The 20704-nt window shown below is 36.1% G+C and overlaps 1 protein-coding gene across 8 annotated transcripts in view; it reads left to right on the top strand.

Annotated features, from left to right (window-relative positions):
- AGO3 (argonaute RISC catalytic component 3) overlaps positions 1 to 20704 on the top strand; it is a 127978-nt gene that overhangs the window by 82718 nt on the left and 24556 nt on the right. For all 8 annotated transcript variants that reach the window (XM_019938126.3, XM_073792013.1, XM_073792012.1 and 5 more), the window contains 5 exons: positions 11695 to 11854; positions 13115 to 13205; positions 16546 to 16740; positions 17073 to 17207; positions 19575 to 19676. In XM_019938126.3, coding sequence (XP_019793685.1) covers positions 11695 to 11854; positions 13115 to 13205; positions 16546 to 16740; positions 17073 to 17207; positions 19575 to 19676 — 683 coding nt within the window. The remainder of the gene's footprint in view (positions 1 to 11694; positions 11855 to 13114; positions 13206 to 16545; positions 16741 to 17072; positions 17208 to 19574; positions 19677 to 20704) is intronic.

Raw genomic sequence — 20704 nt, 5'->3', positions numbered from 1 at the left:
AAGAAAAAACAAGTAAATATTTGAGAAAATGTTGGTTTTCACCAATAAAGAAAAGTACAAATTAATAAAAGGAAAATTTTTATGCTACTAAATTAGCAAATATATTTAAATACTGTACTACCCAGTGATTGTGAGTATGCAGTGAATCTAGTATTTTAATATATTGCTGATGACAGTATAAATTGATAATATCCTTTCATCGAAAGTATAAAAATGTGCTTGCAGTCAACAGCTCAGTATTTCCCATTCCAAAAATATGTTCAAAGAAAAGAATTCATAATGTAGAAAAATCTCTATGCACAAAATTTTCATAATGATATCTATGACACTGAAAAACTACTAAGAACTGGTTTTAAACAGTAAGTTGTATGTTGGTGAAATAATATGCAGTGATTAAAAATAATGGTTATAAAATTTGAAAGATATTTTTTAAGTTGTGATAAAATACAGAAGGTGTTAAACTCAAAGAATTTGTAAATCAAGGTAAGAACAAACAACTGAAAAAGACAAAGGACATAAAAAAGAAATGCAAATGGTCAATTATCAATGCAAAGATGCTGAGCCTCATTAGTCATTAAAGAAATATGAACTAGAACAAATTATTTTTCACCAACAATGATAATACCCATTTTTGGCAAAGGCATGAATAAATGTACATTCTCATACACTGTTGATGGGAGAGAAAGTTGATATTACCATAGCCTCCAAGCTGATATTCTTGCCTTCATTCCCTCTAATTCACTTTCAGTGCATTTTCTACACTGCTTCCCTCAGTGATTCAGTGAGTGATTTTTCTAATTAATAGATTTTATTTTTTAGAACAGTTTTAGATTTACAGAAAAATGGAGCAGATAGTATAGAGAGTTCCTATATGCCTTCCTTCCCCTGTACACAGATTTCCCTTTTTTTTTTTTTTTTTTTGCGTTACACGGGCCTCTCACTGTTGCGGCCTCTCCCATTGCGGAGCACAGGCTCCGGACGCGCAGGCTCAGCGGCCATGGCTCACGGGCCTAGTCACTCCGCGGCATGTGGGATCTTCCCGGACCGGGGCACAAACCCATGTCCCCTGCATCAGCAGGCGGACTCTCAACCACTGTGCCACCAGGGAAGCCCCAGTTTTCCCTATTTTTAACATTTTGTATTAGAGTGGTACATTTAATGAACCAGTATTGATAAATTATTATTAACATATTGTCCACAGTTTACATTAAAGTTTACTCTTTATGTGTACAGGTCTATGGGTTTTGACAAATCCATAATGTCACGTATCTACCAGGACAGTATCAAAGAATAGTTTCACTGCTCTAAAAATCCCCTGTGCTCCACTTACTCATCTCTCCCTCCATCTCCTCAAACCCCTGATAACCACTGGGCTTTTTATGTCTCTACAGTTTTACCTTTTCTAAAATGTTATATAGTTGGAGTCATATGGTATGTCCCCTTTTCTGATTGGCCACTTGCAGTTAGCAATATTTAAGATTCCACCATGTCTTTTTGTGGTTTGATAAAGCCATTTCTTTTTAATGCTGAATAATATTTAATATTGCATTGTGTGGTTGTACTACAGTTTGTTATACTTGTACCTGTTGAGGGTCATCTTGATTGCTTCCAGTTTTGGGCATTTATGAATAATACTGCTCAAACATGCATGTGCAGGTTTTTGTGTGGACATAAGTTTCTAACTCAGTTTGGTACATAACCAGGAGCACAACTGCTGTATCAAATGATAAGACTGCCAAAAAGTGACTGTACCATTTTGTATTCCCATCAGCAGTGAATGAGAGTGCCTATTGCTCTACATCCTCCTCAGCATTTGGTATTGTCAGTTTTTTGGATTTTAGCAATTCTAATAGGCATGTAGTAGTATTTTATTGTAATTTTAATTTGTAGTTCGTTAATAACACAATATTGAGCACTGGACTTCCCTGGCAGTCCAGTGGTTAAGACTCTGCGCTTCCACTGCAGAGGGCACGGGTTCAATCCCTAGTTGGGGAACTGAGATCCTGCATAACTGTGCAGCTTGGCAAAAAAAAAATAGAGAGAGAGAAAGAGAGAGAGAGAGAGAGGGAGAGAGAGAGAGCACCTTTTCATGTGCTTATTTGCCATCTGTATAGCTTTGATGAAATGTCTGTTCCAATCTTTTGCTCATTTTTTAATTGATGTGTTTGTTTTCTTATTGTTCAGTTTTAAGAGTTCTTTGTATGTTTGGATACAGGTTTTTTATCAGATACCTATTTTGCAGATAATTTTCTCCTAGGCTGTGGCTTGTCTTTTTTTTTTGCGGTACGCGGGCCTCTCACTGCTGTGGCCTCTCCCGTTGTGGAGCACAGGCTCCGGACGCGCAGGCTCAGTGGCCATGGCTTATGGGCCTAGCCGCTCCGCAGCATGTGGGATCTTCCCGGACCGGGGCACGAACCTGCATCACCTGCATCAGCAGGCAGACTCTCAACCACTGTGCCACCAGGGAAGCCCTTGTCTTAAGTGTCTTTCATAGAGCACAAGTTTTAAATTTTAATGAAGTCCAAATTTTAATAAAGTCATCAATTTTTTTCTTTCACAGATTATTTTTGGTGTTATAGTCTAAGTTTTTATACTGTGTTATCTTCTAGTAGTTTTATAGTTTTCCTTTTTTACATATAGGTTTGTAATCCATTTTGACTAAACTTCTGTGAAAGGTGTAAGGTCTGTATCTAGATTTTTTTTTTCTTTTTTTGCATGTGGATTCCAATTGTTTCAGCACCATTTGTTGGAAAGATTATCTTTCTCCATGAAATTGCCTTTGCTACTCTGTGAATGATCGACTATATTTGTGTCAGTCTATTTCTGGACTCTATTTTGTTTCATTGGTCTGTCTGTCCATTCATTTGCTAAAATCACACTGTCTTGATTAATTTAGCTTTGTGATAAGTCTTGAAGTCAGATAATGTCAGTTCTCTGACTTTGTTCTTCTTCTTCCCTGTTGTATTAGCTAATAGGTCTTTTGCCTATCTATATAAACTTTAGAATCAGTTTGTCAATATCACAAAATAACTTGCTGAGACTTTTGTTGGGATTACATTGAATCTATAGATCAAGCTGGGAAGAATTGACATCTTAATGTTAAGTCTTCTATCCTTGAACATGGAATATCTCTTTGTTCAGAGCTTCTTTGATTTCTTTTATCAGAGTTTTATAGTTTTCCTCATTTAGATTTATATCTAAGTATATTGTTTTTTTCTTTTTCTACTATAAATGGTATTGTGTTTTTAATTTTAAATTCTAGTTCATTTTTAGTATTTAGGAATACAGGTGATTTTTGTATATTTATTTTGTATCCTGAAACCTTGCTATAGTCACTTATTAGTTCCAGGAAGCTTTTGTCAATTTTGGGGGGTTTTCTGCATAGGCAGTCATGTTCTCTATGAACAAAGACAGTTTTATTTTTTTCCTTCCCAGTCCGTATACTTTTATATCCTTTTCCTTGTGTTAGCTAGGAATTCCAATACGATGTTGAATAGCAGTGGTGAGAGGAGACATTCTTGCATTGTTTCTGACTTTAGGGGGAAAACATCTAGTTTCTCAGCAGTAAACATGATGTTAGCTATAAGCTTTCTATAATTGTTATTTATCAAGTTGAGGAAGTTCCCCTCCAGTCCTAGGTTTTTTTGTTTGTTTCGTTGGGTTTTTTTGCGGTATGCGGGCCTCTCACTGTTGTGGCCTCTCTCGTTGCGGAGCACAGGCTCCGGACGCGCAGGCTCAGCGGCCATGGCTCACGGACCTAGCCGCTCCGCGGCATGTGGGATCTTCCCGTACCGGGGCACGAACCCGTGTCCCCTGCATCGGCAGGTGGACTCTCAGCCACTGCGCCACCAGGGAAGCCCTCCAGTCCTAGTTTTGCTGAGAGTTTTTATTATGAATGGATGATCGAGTTTGCAAAATGTCCTTTTCTGCATCTGTTGATATGATCATATGATTTTTCTTCTTTTTTTTCTCTTAATGTGATTAATTACTTTAATTGATTTTTGAAATGTTGAACCCAGCCTTGCGTGCCTGGGATAAATCCCACTTGGGGATGGTATATAATTCTTACACATTGTTGGATTGAATTTGCTAATATTTTGTTGAAGATTTTGCATCTGTGTTCATGAGAGATATTGATCTGTAGTTTTCCTTTCTTGTAATGTCTTTTTCTGGTTTGGGTATTAGGGTATTTTGGCCTCAGAATCATGAGTATTTCCTCTGCTTCTGTTTTCTGGAAGAGATTGCAGAGAATTGGTTTCATTTGTTCCTTGAATGTTTGGTAGAATTCGCCAGTGAAACCATCTGGGCCTGGTACTTCCTTTTTTTGGAAAGTTGTTAATTATTGATTCAGTTTTTTTAATAGGTACACACCTATTCAGATTATCTATTTCTTCTGTGTGAGATTTGGTAGTGTCATTCAAGGAACTGGTCCACTTCATGTAAGTTAACAAATTTGTGGGCCTAAAGTTTTTCATAATATTCTTTTATTATCCTTTAAATGTCCTTGGGGCCAATGACCCTTTTTTCATTTCTGATATTAATAATTTGTGTTGTCTGTTTTATTCTTGATTAGTCTGGCTAGAGGTTAATGAATTTCTTTGAACTTTTCAGAGAACTAGCTTTTTGGTTTCCTTCATTTTCCTCTGTTGATTTCTTATTTTCAATTTCATTGATTTCTGCTCTAATTAAGATTTTTTTCCTTCTGCTTGTTCTAGGCCTATATTGTTCTTCTTTATCGTTCTAAGGTAGAAACATAGATTATTGATTTTAGATCTTTCTTCTCTGCATTCAGTGCCATAAATTTATCTCTTAAGTACTGTGCATCACACTAATTTTGGTAAGTTGTATTTCATTTTCATTTAGTTTAAAATATTTTTAAATTTCTCAAGACTTTTTCTTTAATCCATGTCTCATAGAATTATATTGTTTAATATATAGATATTTTGGGATTTCCTGGCTATCTTTCCATTATTGATTTCTAGTTTAATTCCACTGTGGTCTGGGACCATACTTTGTATGATTTCTGTTCTTTCAAATTTGTTAAAGTGTGTTTTAGGACCATAATGTGGTCTTCCTTAATGAATGTTACATGTGAGCTTGAGAAGAATGTGTATTCTGCTGTTATTGAATGAAGTATTTTATAAATGACTCTTAGAATCAGTTGATTGATGGTACTGTTCAAGTCAGCTATTGAATATACACTTATCTTCTGCCTGCTGGATCTGTCAGTTACTGATGAAAGTACATTGAAGTCTCCACTATAATAGTGGATTTGTTTGTTTCTCCTTACAATTCTATCAGTTTTTGCCTCACTTGTTTTGGCATTCTTTTCTTAGCTGCATACATGTTAAAGATTGTCCTGTCTTCTTGAAGAATTGACACTTTTATTATTATGTAATACCCCTCTTTATCCCTGTTAATCTTCCTAGTTCTGAAATCTACTTTGTGTGAAAAAATACAGCAACTTCAGTTTTCTTTTTCTTGGTGTTAGCATGGTATATCTTTCTGTATCACTTTATTTTAGAATTGGTTTCTTGTAGGCAACATGTAGTTTGGGTCTTTTTTTTTTTTTGGTTGCGGTGGGTCTTAGTTGCAGCAGGCAGGCTCCTTAGTTGTGGCACTCAGGCTCCTTAGTTGTGGCATGTGAATTCTTAGTTGCGGCATGCGAGTGGGATCTAGTTCCCTGACCAGGGATCGAACCCAGGCCCCCTGCATTGGGAGCGTGGAGTCTTAACCACTGTGCCACCAAGGAAGTCCCTGGGTCTTATATTTTATCTTCCCCTCTTTTTCTCCATTTTATGTTTTTTTTAAAATAAATTTATCTATTTTTGGCTGCATTGGGTCTTCGTTGCTGCACGTGGGCTTTCTCTAGTTGTGGCAAGCGGGGATACTCTTTGTTGCGGTGCGCGGGCTTCTCATTGCGGTGGCTTCTCTTGTTGCGGAGCACAGGCTCTAGGCGCGCAGGCTTCAGTAGTTGTAGCACGCAGGCTCAGTAGTTGTGGCTCGCAGGCTCTAGAGTGCAGGCCCAGCAGTTGTGGCGCACAGGCTTTGTTGCTCCGCGACTTGTGGGATCTTCCTGGACCAGGGCTTAAACCCATGTCCCCTGCGTTGGCAGGCAGATTCTTAACCACTGCGCCACCAGGGAAGCCCCTCCTTTTTATGGTTTTAAATGAGCATTTTATATTATTCCATTTTCTCTCTTACATCAATTATACTTTTTTTTTTTTTTTTACTTTTAATGGTTTCCCTAGAGTTTGCAGTATACACTTACAACTAATCTGAATTTGCTTTCGATAATTCTGTACCACTTCACCGATAGTGTAGATACCTTAGAACAAAGTATTCCCAATTCCTCCCTCCCCCTTACAATATTTCTGTCATTCATTTCACCTATCCATAAGTTGTAACCACACAATATACTGTTGCTATTATTATTTTGAACAGTATCTCTTAGTTCAGTTAAGAATAAGAAAGTAAAAGATTTTATTTTACTTTTATTTATTCCTTCTCTGACCTTTTTTTTATATATAGATCTGGACTTCCGACCTGTATACTTTTCCTTCTTTCTGAAAAATGTCTTTTATCATTTCTTTCAAGGGAAGTCTACTGTCAACAGATTCCCTTAGTTTTTATTTGTCATATTTCCCCTTCACTTTTTAAAAAATTATTTGCTTATGTTTACTTATAAATCAAATTATTTACTCACATAGTTTCAAGTGTTAAATCATTCTGGAATTCTTATTTTCAAAAACAGCACCTTTATAGCTGTCATCCCATTTGTTTTTTTCATAGAAAAACTCTTTCATCATCTGCCACTTTTTAAATTTAATTTTTGTTTATTGAGTGCTGCTGCCTGTATTTCAGTTTCTTCTGTAGTCCTGCCCTGTTTTGCCAGAACCTTGGGACCTCTACATTTGTCTCATGTTGGTGTAGGTGATGCCTTCTATAAATCAGTCACTTGGTGTCATTTTTTTTTTTTTTTGGCCGCGCTGCATGACATGCGGGCTTTTAGTTCCCCCACCAGGAATTGAACCCCTTGCAGTGGAAGCGCAGAGTCTTAACCACTGGACCACCAGGGAAGTCCCAGGTGCCAAATTTTGATTGTAGTCTTCATTCCTTCTGAGGTACTGTTTTCATAGGAGTGTTCCTGAATTAACTTTTTTTTTTTTTTTTTTTTTTTTGCGGTACACAGGCCTCTCACTGCTGTGGCCTCTCCTGTTGCGGAGCACAGGCTCCGGACGCGCAGGCTCAGCAGCCATGGCTCACTGTCCCAGCCGCTCCGTGGCATGTGGGATCTTCCCAGACCGGGGCACGAACCCGTGTCCCCTGCATCGGCAGGCGGACTCTCAACCACTGTGCCACCAGGGAAGCCCCTGAATTAACTATTTTTAAACAAGTTTTTGTGTATATGTGTGATAAAATATACATAACATAAAATTTACCATTTTAACCACCTTAAAGTACACAGTTCACTGGCATTAAGTATATTCACAGCATTGTGCAACCATAACTACTGTCCATTTCCAGAACTTTTTCATCATCTCAAACAGAAACTCTGTACCCATTAAATAGTAACACCCCATTCCCCTACCCACCAACACCTGGTAGCCTCTATTCTACTTTCTGTCTCTATGAATTTACCTATTCTAGTAACTTATATAAATGGAATCATATAATACTTATCCCTTTGTTTCTGGCTTATTTCACTTAGGGTAATGTCCTCAAGGTTTATCTATGTTGTAGTATGTATCAGAATTTTCTTCCCCTTTTTTGTTGTAAAATATACTAATATATAAAACAATAATTTACCATTTTAACAAGTATACAGTTCAGTGACATTAAGTACATTCAGTGTTGTACAACCAGCACCACCATCCATCTCCAGAACTTTTTCATCATCCTTAACTGAAACTCAGCACTAACTCCCCATCTCCCCTCCCTCAACCCCTAGAAACCTATATTCTACTTTCTGTCTCTATGAATTTGACTGAATAAATCATATAGTATTTGTCCTTTTGTGACTGTTTATCTCATTAAGCATAATGTCCTTAAGGTTTATCCATGTTATAGTATGTATCAGAATTTTCTTCCTTTTTAAGGGTGAATAATATTCCATTGTATGTATATACACGTTTTGTTTATCTATTCATCTATCAATGGGTACTTGGATTAGTTCCACCTTTGGGCTATTGTGAATAATGCTGCTTTGAACATGAATATACAGCTCTCTGTTCCAGTCCTTCCTTTCACTTTTCTTGGGTATATTACCAGAAGTGAAATTGCTGGATTATATAATTCTGTTTTAGTTTTTTGAGCAATTGCCTTACTGTTTTGTACAGAGTCTGCACCATTTTGCATTCCTATCAGCAGTGTACAAGGTTCCAGTTTCTCCACGTTCTTGCCAATATTTATGTATTTTAGCCATCCTATTGGGTGTGAAGTAGTATCTCTTTATGGTTTTCATTTGCATTTTCCTAATGATTAGTGATGTGGAACATCTTTTCATGTGTTTACTGAACATTTGTAGATCTTCTTTGGAGAAATGTCTATTCAAGTCCTATGGTCATTTTTATTTGGATTGTTTGGGTTTTTTCTTATTGAGTTATAGGAGTTAGTGTGTGTGGGTTTTTTGTACATGTTGTTTTGTTTTGCTGGTTGGTTGGTTGGTTTGTGGCCACACTGCACAGCTTGTGGAATCTTAGTTCCCCAACCAGGGATTGAACCCAGGCCCTTGGCGGTGAGAGTGTGGAGTCCTAACCACGAGTCCACCAGGGAATTCCCAGGAGTCAGTGTTTAATTGTTCCTGCAGTTAATGGCTTCATCAGCTTCTGCTTCTAATAAGCTGATCTTGGCTGTGATTCTTTGTATTCACCTGTTTTGGGGGTGGCAGTTTTCTCTGATGGATCTAAGACTAAGACAAGTCATTGATTTTCAGTCATTGATTTTTTGTTGTTGTTGTGAAGATGGAAATGATGACTTCTAATCTTTTGTGTGTTGGTGCTATAGTTAATGTCCAGAATGGTATTTTTAAGTACAAATCTGATTTTATCCCCTTCCCTATCACCCCCACTTCAGTAGTTCTTCATTTAACAATTGGTAAAATTGATATTTAAGATTATCTTCCAAAGGTTTGCATGTTCTAATCCGTGACTTTTTTTTTTTAATAAATTTATTTATTTTTGGCTGAGTTGGGTCTTCGTTGCTGCACACAGGCTTTCTCTAGTTGTGGCAAGCGGGGGCTACTCTTTATTGCAATGCATGAGCTTCTCATTGCGGTGGCTTCTCCTGTTGCGAAGCATGGGCTCTAGGCGCGCAGGCTTCAGTAGCTCTGGCACGAGGGCTCGGTAGTTGTGGCTCAGGGCTCTAGAGCTCAGGCTCAGTAGTTGTGGCACACAGGCTTAGTTGCTCCGCAGCATGTGGGATCTTCCCAGACCAGGGCTTGAAGCCATGTCCCCTGAACTGGCAGGTGGATTCTTAACCACTGCGCCACCAGGGAAGCCCCTAATCCATGACTTCTTACCTCTTCAGAATTCAGCTCACTTTATGCTTGTTTTTCCCCACAGAAACTCTTTGTTTATCCTCTTCCTTCTACCTGTATTGCTTCTCATAATCCATCTTCCACCCTTTACCAAGTAAACACACATTCTTTTGAATTTTATTTCAGACATCCCTTCCTTGGGGAAGCTTTGCCTGACCTCCCTGACAAGGTCAAATTCTCTCACTTTTAATATCTTACAGCACCTTGTTACCACTCCTTTATGTTGTTTCACAGTTACAATGTTAAATTTGAAGTTATTTAATTAATGGCTATTTCTCTGACTAGACTATAAGCTCTGTGAGGGCAAGAACAATGTCTCTCTTGACTTAACATTGTATATCCAGAGCTTCGCACAGTACTAGCATGTATTAGGTGGCTCATTAAATATTTGTTGAATGAATTAATAAACCTTTTTAGAGGGCAAATTTTCAGTATCTATAAAAATGTTAAGTATATATATCTCTGATCCCTCGATTCTACCTGTAGAAATTTATCCTGAAGCTATAGTTATACAACCAAATGAAAGTTAAATATACAAGGATGTTATTCATAGCATTGTTTGAAATAATGGAAACCTGGAAAAAGTTAAAAATATGTCGGTGTATGAGTAGTGGTTAGATACCTTATGGCATTTAAAAACAAAGTAACTGCTGTTGTTATAAATAATAAGGGCATCTATATATTGGCATTCAGAACATACTATATTATTAAGTGAATATGACAAGTTACACAATAGAGTGTATAGTATATTCTCAATTTTTGTTTAAAAGTGTTTTCCATATGTTATATATAAGAAGTTATGGGGCTTCCCTGGTGGCGCAGTGGTTGAGCGTCCGCCTGCCGATGCAGGGGACATGGGTTCGTGCCCCGGTCCGGGAGGATCCCACATGCCGCGGAGCAGCTGGGCCCGTGAGCCATGGCCGCTGGGCCTGCACGTCCAGAGCCTGTGCTCCGCAACGGGAGAGGCCACAACAGTGAGAGGCCCGCGTACTGCAAAAAAAAAAAAAGAAGAAGAAGTTATGGACACCAAACTCTTTATGGTAGTTACAATGGCAGAGAGGGGGAGAGGAACAGGAAACAGGATAAGGAAAGGAACAGGATAAAAACCTTTATACAGTAATACCTCTATATTTCTAAATTAAAGTTTAGAGAATCGGATTGAAAGCTATAAGTATACTGTGATTATAACTGCATTAAAATAATGCAAATGAGAACCTTATTGGAAGAGAGTACAATTAAATACTAATAAGGGTTTATGTATGATATTTTTCTCTGGTTTTTCGGTTATTGTGGTTATACTATTTTTGTGAAGACAAAAGTATGCTTCCGTATATATGAAGAAAACAACTGGAAAAAATTATCACCAAATACTTAAGCTAATCTTCAAGGCAGTAAGTATACTTTATTTTTTAGGATTATTTTTCATATTTTATAGTTGTATATTGTAGAACACAGTTTTCACAAATGCTGGAAACAGTTCATTCAAAAGATCTAGTTTAAAAAAAAAAGATCTAGTTTATTTTAATTGGCTAGATATCAAGTTAAAACATTTAAGATAGACAGTATATTACTAATTGCACTCTTTTTTTTTTTTAATTTTGGCCGCGCTCGGTCTTCATTGCAGCGTGAGGGCTTCTCTAGTTGTGGCCTGCAGACGCAGGCTCCAGAGCACATGGGCTCAGTAGTTGCGGCGCACAGGATTAGTTGCCCCACAGCATGTGGGATCTTAGTTCCTCCACCAGGGATCGAACCTCCGTCCCTGCATTGGAAGGTGTATTCTTAACCACTGGACCACCAGGGAAGTCCCACTAATTGCACTCTTGAATGCCCTCAAAACTCTGCACATTTATATAATCAAATAAGGCAGTATAGGGAATTCCCTGGCGGTCCAGTGGTTAGGATCCGCGCTCTCACTGCAGAGGGCTCGGGTTCAGTCCCCAGTCAGGGAATTAAAATCCCACAAGCTGCGCAGCATGGCTGAAAAAAAAAAAAAAGGCAGTATACTTTAAATTTTAATAGCATTGTTTCAGTATTGGTATAAGTTTTGGTATCCTGTAATACAGTGATGTATTTCACAAGGGGAAACATACATAGCAGCTTAATTTTCAGTAAAATTTGCCTTTTTATAACCAGAGGTATCTGTATTTGTTCCACAGCGGAGGTGAAACGTGTTGGAGATACACTTTTGGGTATGGCTACACAGTGTGTTCAAGTCAAGAATGTAATAAAAACATCCCCTCAAACTCTCTCAAACCTGTGCCTAAAGATAAATGTTAAACTTGGAGGGATCAATAATATTCTTGTACCTCATCAAAGGTAAGATAAGCTAATCACCTAATGAAATATTAATTTTTCTCTGTATTGCCATATCTAACACCTGTGTAAGAGACAGCTTTGTTGATTCCTGCCAAGGAAAATAAGTAGACATTTTGGCAAAAACTTAAGAGTTTTGATTGGCAAAATTTACAAGATTTCTTTATGAAAAATCCCCTCCCATCTCCATTTTCATTTAGTGTGCAAAGTACCTCATCCCTGGCTAGAAAGTATTGAGGATTTTATTTATTTTTCACTGGAGAGCCCAGCTTGAAGAACTTTCTCATTGTTTGGTAGTCATCTTGAAGCTGGTGTCATGAGGCAACTCACTCACCTAGAAAGTGAGGGAAGCCTTTCTTCCCTCCTTTAGGGGCTTTGGGTGGAGTTGGATGGGGGGGCATGTCAATTAAGTAAATCAATTAAGGAAGCCATATCAACTCCTGGTGGAGTCAGTGGGACAACAGATGTTACTGTTATATCACCATCATGTCTAAGAGCTCTTAGGAAGTATGACACGTAATGACCTAGAAATAGGGTGCTGGGGAAGAGGCTGTTATTTGGAGAATTGAACAACAGGTTTCCTTTTAATAGTTGAAGCAACTAGGGCTCTAAAAAATTAAATATCTTGTTGACACAGAAGCTCTTTTTTTCCTGTTTTTCCATACTGCCTCTATTTCCCATCCCTATTAAATATGAGATTCATAAATGACATGAATATAGAATTTTATCAACAACTCCAAGAGCTAAGAGTCATTTGAATCTTAAAGAATACAGTTTTAAAATAAAATGAAGTGCTAGCTACTTTATGACTATTAAATGTATGTTACTCAAATTTTATACTTTTGGTCAGAGGCGGGGGAGTAGTAGAGTCCCATAATCCCTTCCAATGTGGTTTAATGATTCTTTATCTCCTTGAGAGATTACATTGGCTTAAAATGTAAGTAGGTTAAAGAATTATTGATACAAATCAGTGGGTTAATATGAAGAAGTTTATCATTTTATGCCTATTAAGAATGCTAGCAGCAGTTGACCTTTGCAACCACCAGCACCGCTGCTTAAGGCAGAAAACTGCTCTGAATACTTCTCTTACTAGAGATTCATGATTTAAGAGAATAAAGCTGTCAGTAGTTCAAGCCTATGAAGTTGTCTGTAACGGACCTCCTCTGTGCTATGCCAGCAACTTGCAGTTGTGTTGCAGTAGTGTGAAATAGGTAAAAGAATAATGAAAAAAATGATCTAACTCTTTTTAAAACTGTGTTTAAGACCTTCTGTGTTCCAGCAACCAGTGATCTTTTTGGGAGCAGATGTCACTCATCCACCAGCTGGTGATGGGAAGAAGCCTTCTATTGCTGCTGTGAGTATCTTTAGACAGGTTTATCTTATCTAAAGTTTAGACAAAGATCAACATTTTGGTTTTAACTTTTTGAATTTTAATTACATTTTCTTTGAAACCAACTTTTATAAATATAAAGTTTAAAAAATATGTTTATAAAGTTTTATAAATATATATATCTATATGTAGATCTATGCAGAGCCAACTTTCAAATGTTCTTTGGGTTTTTTAAAAGAATGATTATTCTCTGGTTTGGAGGCTGCAAGTTCTGTATATATCTATTAAATGAAGTTTATTAATTATATTACTCAACTCTTCTGTATCCTACTTTAATTTGTCTGTTTGACCTCTCCATGGTTGTATATTTTCAGTTACCTTTTGTAATTCAGAGTTTGTTTATGTATTTCAGTAGTGTCTTTGTTACAGAAAGATGCATTACATATAAGTTTGCTGGATTGCATTTTTTTCAGTATAAAATATCTCATCTTTGTCCAGTTTTATACTTTGCACTTGAATTCTTTATTACTGCTCCTTTTACTTTTAACATCTGCCTGTTCTGTCTTTTGCCCACCTTTATATTTGTAACCTTTCTGTGTCAGTTCAAAAGTGTATTTCTTATAAATTTCATAAAGCCAGATGATATTTTACCCAACTTGAAAATTGCTTGACACACCATTGTAGAGCAATTATACTCCAATAAAGATGTTGAAAAAAAGAAAGAAAGAAAGAAAATTGCTTGATTTTAACAAATGCCAACATTTTGAAAATGTCAACGTATTTTAGGCATACTTGATAAATTTCAGAAATTAAACTGTAAGACTTTTTATATATTTTTTCTATCATTCATTATAATCTTTACTTTTAAAAATCTGATAAATCTTAATCTTTCCTTGAAAATGATAGTAATATTAAATTTTTCACTGATTTTTCCAAAGCTCTTTTCATTAATGAAGAAAATTGACTTTTATCTATTAATAAATTATATTTCCTTGTATTCTTAATGTTATGCATAAATTGTGTACATTTCAAGTGTCCTAGAGGTAGTATTGAGCAATCTCTGATATTCATTAAAATATTCCTAGAGAAGATAAAATAATACAAAATTTCTAAAGACTTACTTTGGATTTGCTATTTTAGGGTTGTTTTCCAAGGAAGTTTAAGCACATTTAAATTCTTTTGGACTTCTAGGTTGTCATTGTCCTTTTTTGCTAAATCCATTTCTACCAAATATCCACTTTCTTTTATAATTATCAGAGGTCTTGTAAACAGAATTTGATTATTTTTGCTATATATCTTCTATTCCCAAGAACTTAAAGACTAGTGTGAGAAACAATGTAAGTAATAAATGCCATATAGTATAATAGATACTACCATGATAGTGATGTAAATTAAAATTGCAAAAATCTGGTGTGTTGAGGAATTCCAAATGCAGGGAATTGGAATGTAGCATAGCAGACTGTGAGGCTTGTAAGATTTTGTAAGGCTTATTTTGCCATCAGAGGGGGTATGGATTTATTTTTAGCAGTGGAAAAGAAATGGTCAGGTTCCTTTTTTTTTTTTTTTTTTTTACTTAGAGAAGATTTAAAAAAGCAGATACAATTCCATGTACCTAAAGAAGTAGACAAGTTGTAGCTCACTTTTTAAAAAACTCTTGGTTATTTTCTAATCTGACCTAAGACTGAAGAGAAATGTAAGAATTTTCCATATCTTGGTTTCTAATAAGATGTTTAAATTACTGACAGGAATTTAGGTACTCTTTTGAAATAGTGTGGTTTTATTTATTTATGTTTTAATTGATATATAATTGACATATAACATTATTTTAGTTTCAGGTGTATAACATAATTTGATATTCATATATATTGTGAAATGATCACTACAATAAGTCTAGTTAACATCTGTCACCATACATAGTTACAAAAGTTTTTTCTTATGGGGAGAACTTTTTTTTTTTTTTTTGGCTGCTCCGGGTCTTAGTTGTGGCACACAGGATCTTTCCTGGTGGCTCGTGGGCTCAGAGTGCGTGGGCTCTGTAGTTGCAGCGTGAGGGCTCTCTAGTTGTGGCACCCAGGCTTAGTTGCCCCAAGGCATGTTGGGATCTTAGTTCCCTGACCAGGGATCAAACTGGCGTCCCCTGAATTGCAAGTGCTGAGAACTTTTAAGATTTACTCTCTTAGCAATTTTCAAATATGCAGTACAGTATTAACTATAGTCACCATGCTGTACGTTACATCCCCATGGCTTATTTATTTTACATCTGGAAGTTTGTACCTTTTGAGCCATTTCACCCATACCCCACCCCTCTGGCAACCACCAGTCTGTTCTCTGTATCTGTGAAATCAGTTGGGATTTTTTGTTTGTTTTTTGTTTTTAGATTCCACATATAAGTGGCATCATATAGTATTTGTCTGACTTATTTCACTTAACATAATGCCCTCAGGGTTCGTTCATGTTGTCACAGATGGCAAGATTTCATTCTTTTTTATGGCCAAATGATATTCTATTGTATGTATATGCCACATTTTCTTTATTCATTCATCCATCAATGGACACTTAGGTTGTTTCCACGTCTTGGCTGTGTAAATAATGCTGCAGTGAACATGGAGGTGCAGAGGTCCATTTTTGAAGCATGACTTTGTTATAGATACTACCCTGGAAGAAAGAGAAGCTGGAGGTAGAATAACCAGCTGGTTCTTGGCCCAGGCTCTGATCACTGATGTGTGAACACTTTTAAATATTCTGGTTCCAGTGATCATGCTTCAGTAGATCTATGAGTGACTACAGTCAAGGAGAACTTATAAGTTCATGCTTCAGAGTTCCCTCTGCTCCAATCACATAACAATATTAAGAGACAGAGAGAAAAAATTAAGATAGCTGCTCTCAAAACCAAGATTTAAAATTTATGAAGCATAAGAGTTTTTAAGGTAATGCCAAAGTCATCTTGAATATGGCTTCTGGGATAGTTTGCTAAACTGTAAGAGCTATAAAGAGAAATCAAGAGTTTGAATGGACCTTTTTTATTTATCTCCTTCCTCTATGTACATCTCTTTGTCTTTCTATCCTTACTAATATTTAGGTTTACCAGCAACATCTGTAAATTAGAGCCAAATTGTTAAATATAAAGTACAGCCTACTTATGGGAAAATAGTTTTTGACCCTAGACTGTGTCTTTTATTTTGTTCTTCACTGGAATTATCTATTTTTATTACTTTCAAAATGAACTGTGATAAATAGTTAAGGTTATAATAAAATACAAATTTAAATGAAATCCTTTTTTTTTCAACTTTTTTATGGTAAAATTCATATTCATATAGTTTTGAATATCTTAATTTCTATGTTTTCTTTACTTTTTTCAACCTAGGTTGTAGGTAGTATGGATGCCCACCCAAGCAGATACTGTGCTACAGTAAGAGTTCAGAGACCCCGACAGGAGATCATCCAGGACCTTGCCTCCATGGTCCGAGAACTTCTCATTCAGTTTTATAAGTCAACTCGGTTCAAACCTACTCGTATCATCTTTTATCGGGATGGTGTTTCAGAGGGACAGTTTAGGCAGGTTGGTTGCCTGGGATTCTCATCATACTGTGGTTAAATCAGATACTGTGTTTATAATATGGTGTCCAGTTCTGAAGTTAGGAGCCTTAATTGAGAGTTCCTAAAGTCAAATTTTGATACTTCCTTAGATTTTCCCTTTTAAAATATTTACTGGATATGTAAGCCTTGATCGCTAAGACTATGCTCTGATAATAGTTAAAATGGAATAGAGAAGTATAATTAGCTGTGAGGTGATGAATTTAAGAAATTCTAAGTCTAAATCATTGTCTTACTTTGAAGTATGTATAGGAGAACAACTGACTAGATCAAGTCTTTCCATTTCATCTTCTCTAGGTATTATATTATGAACTACTAGCAATTCGAGAAGCCTGCATCAGTTTGGAGAAAGACTATCAACCTGGAATAACTTACATTGTAGTTCAGAAGAGACATCACACTCGATTATTTTGTGCTGATAGGACTGAAAGGGTAATCTTACATTTATTGTAATACTACTACAAGCAAAGGTTATCTAACATAGTTCATAGAGCACTTAACAAAGGCTCTCTGCCAACAGCAGAGTTTCTGATATATAGTAGTAGGTTACAGCAAAGCAGATTGATTATGAGTATAGGAGCATCAAAATAAGTTAATTTTTAACTTTCTAGAATTTCTAGTAACACTCCAAATGTTCAAAATCCCATTATACTTTTTTGTTGTTGTGAAGAAACTCATAGTTTTAAAATTGTTCTTTTTATTCATATTTTCCTTAAATGTTCGGAAGAAAAAAGGTATGTTCTATTTTTTAAATATCTTGTAAAAATTAATTTTACAAGCTAGGGACATTCTAGAGTGATTAGTGAAAATTCATGCAAACTAACTTTCATTTTCAGTGCTCTGCCCCCATCCTGTAAACCTTAGAGCAGAGAAATCTGAGGAGTACAAGGGTCAGAGTCCCCTTGGGAAAGGGGATCAATAGAAAAGACTGAAAAAGAAAGGAGTGTGTCTTGTCTTTGGTACATATTTGGTCTTTGATTACACTGGTTGTGTAGCTTTGGGCAAGTAACTTAACATCTCTGTGCCAGTTTCTTTCTGAGCAAGGCTTGGATAATATTAATATTTGCCTTATTTGGGTTTTTGAAAGGGTTTTTTTAAAATTAAAATGTGTAATGTACTTAGAACGGTGCTTAGGCACACGCTAAGCACTCAGTGGAGGTTACCTAGTTGTAGAGTGTTGATAATGGTGGTAGTGATAGAGAAAAAGAGGGCATAATAGCAGGCACTGTTCTGGATATTTTTTATAAATTTAGCTCATTTAACCCTCACAAACAACACTATGAGGTACTTATTATTATCCCCATTTTTCACAGTAGGAAACTGTGGCACGTGGAGGTTAAATTGGTAGAGCTAGGACTCAAAATAGGCAGTCCGGCTCCAGCGTACTCTTAATCACTGTCCTATACCACATCTCTAATAGCAGTAATGATAGTTTTATTTTGGCCTCCGTGTTGTTAAAGGCCTGTGCCCCAAATTACATTTCTGTACCTAGAAAACCAAAGGTTTCTTCAAAAGTTAGATCAGGAAAACCTAAGTTAGATTTAATGATTTCTTGCAACTGATGTTTAATTGTGCCTTTCCTTCATTTGTTTGCTTCTCTTTCATCTTTGCTCTAAATCTACTAATCATAATAGATGAGAGATAATTCTAAATGAGGAAATAGGCACAGAGAGGAAAATACTGTGCCCTAGATTTCATGACTAGAAACTGGTGGCGCTCTGATATGAACCCAGGCATTCTGCCGCCTCTCTAAAGAGAATAAAGCTTTTAAATATATATTAATTAGGAGATTTGTGTGTTAAGAATAGGCATAACTTAGTAGTTTATGAACTGTTTTCTTTATTTTGTGATTTGGTGAAGCTAGCTGGTTGGTCCACACAGATATAACTCTAGCCACCACCTGGTAACAGTCCCTCACACAGCAGAAATAATGTCTGAGTCAGTAAAAGAGTCTCTGATTTGTTAGCCTTCTAAACCTCGACTTACAATTAATGAGTTTAAATATGTTAGGGATAAGGAGGTAGAGGTAAGTATGTATATGCATTTAAAGTGTTTTATTAGGAGACTTTCATTATCAGGAGTTTCGAACTTTTTCATTTACATCATGTATTACTCAGAGAAAATCATGGTGTCTGTTTTCTTACAAGATGTTGAAACTGCTAATATAAAATAAAAGAAATAGGGCCTTTGCAGTCATTTCCATGTTTGACTCTCAGTTCTGCCCTTTATTGTATGCTATTGGGCGAGTTATTTTGTATTCCTGAGCTGTAGATTCCCCCCAGACAAATGGGAATAATACCTAACTTGCAGGATTATGAGGATTAGAAATAACGTATGTAAAGTACCTGGCATACAAATGGTTAACAAATGGTGACTCTAGTTGATGCTGTGGTCAGCATTCTTTCCCTCTAAAAATATAGGGTTCTCTGAGAAAAATGCTAATTTTCATAAAACTGCACATTCAAGAGTACCTGCTCTGCACAGACATCATAAATTGGAGCACTAAACGTAACTTTTTTTAAAAAATTTTTTTAAGTTTTCTACCTGTATTACGATCAACTACCAGCTAAGCATCAGTAGAAACTAATAACTTTGTTATCAGCTTTCACTTTCAGCAACATTTAAGAATAGGAACTAGGACTAGAATAAGGTCTGCTCTTAATGGCTGCTTAAGTAATATTTCAAGCCGAAAATAGTGAAACATGGGATCAGCCTATGTATTTATATCTTTTTAAAAGTGCTTTCAGACACATTCTTTACCTTTGTCTTGTTTGTTTAAACTTTGACCAAACAATCTAGGTCGGAAGAAGTGGCAATATCCCAGCTGGAACAACAGTTGATACAGACATTACACACCCATATGAGTTTGATTTTTACCTCTGTAGCCATGCTGGAATACAGGTAAGCCTATACTTTGGGTGAAATGTTTTTATTCAGGAACTTCTATTCTTAGGCATATTTTTTAAATCTCAGAAAAGAGAGAAAGAAATATTCTTCTCTACACGTCAGATTGTTTCCACGTGAAATTAGAATGAAACTTTCAGTAACTAAATCATATCCCCTTTTTCACCTTGAGAGGGACTTATTTCTACGAAAGTACCAGAATATAAGTGTTTTAATAGAAGGCATCTCCCTAAACTATGTCCTTAATTTAATGCAAAACTTCAAAAAAATCTAAAATACCTGATTGTTCCTTTGATATATTCTTTTTGATAATAATACTTCATAGAAAACTTTGACACTTACTGGCAGATATTGAGCATGTGAAAGAGTTTAGTTGTAGAATTACCGCTTTAAGTTTCAGTTAAATAATTCTAAGTCTTTTCTTATTTTTCAGAAAATCTTTTTGTTAATTTGTTAGCTGTACTTAGTAAAACATAAGCTGTAATTGAGTGCTTCTCAAACTTCCCAGCAGCAGAGAGTGAATCCACATTCGCAGGATACCTGAGAGAATGTAGCCCAAAACTATTTTAGTTTACTTGCCATTGATTAAAATAGAAATTTCAGGAAGATGTAGCTAACTGTATATCTGAATCTTAAAGCTTTATATGTCCCACATACACTAACCACAGTTTCACTCTTAGGGCTTTAAAATTATTGTCCTACTCATTTATATATGTTCTTATAACTGCTTCTGTTTACAGTCAATGTGGTACATTTTCATGGTGGGTGGTAACAGCAAAACAAAGTTAAAAGTACCTTCTGAGATAAAATCTATTATCATTCGAGTACATATTTTAACCTTAAGTTTCTCTCCATGTATCCCAAGGAACCCTACTGCTATGACTTTTTAGTTAATATAATGGAGGGGGAAAAAAGGTTCTCTATTCACGTAAATTTTAGAAATGCTGGTCAAACAGATTGTTTTTTTACTCTAGAACTTTTGGATACCATTGATATGCAAATGGTTGTTATGAATTTTCAGGACA

Source organism: Tursiops truncatus, chromosome 1 (assembly GCF_011762595.2).
Source record: "Tursiops truncatus isolate mTurTru1 chromosome 1, mTurTru1.mat.Y, whole genome shotgun sequence".
NCBI lineage: Eukaryota > Metazoa > Chordata > Mammalia > Artiodactyla > Delphinidae > Tursiops > Tursiops truncatus.
Note: the sequence above shows the minus strand (reverse complement) of the source record. Positions and strands in the feature narration are given on the sequence as shown.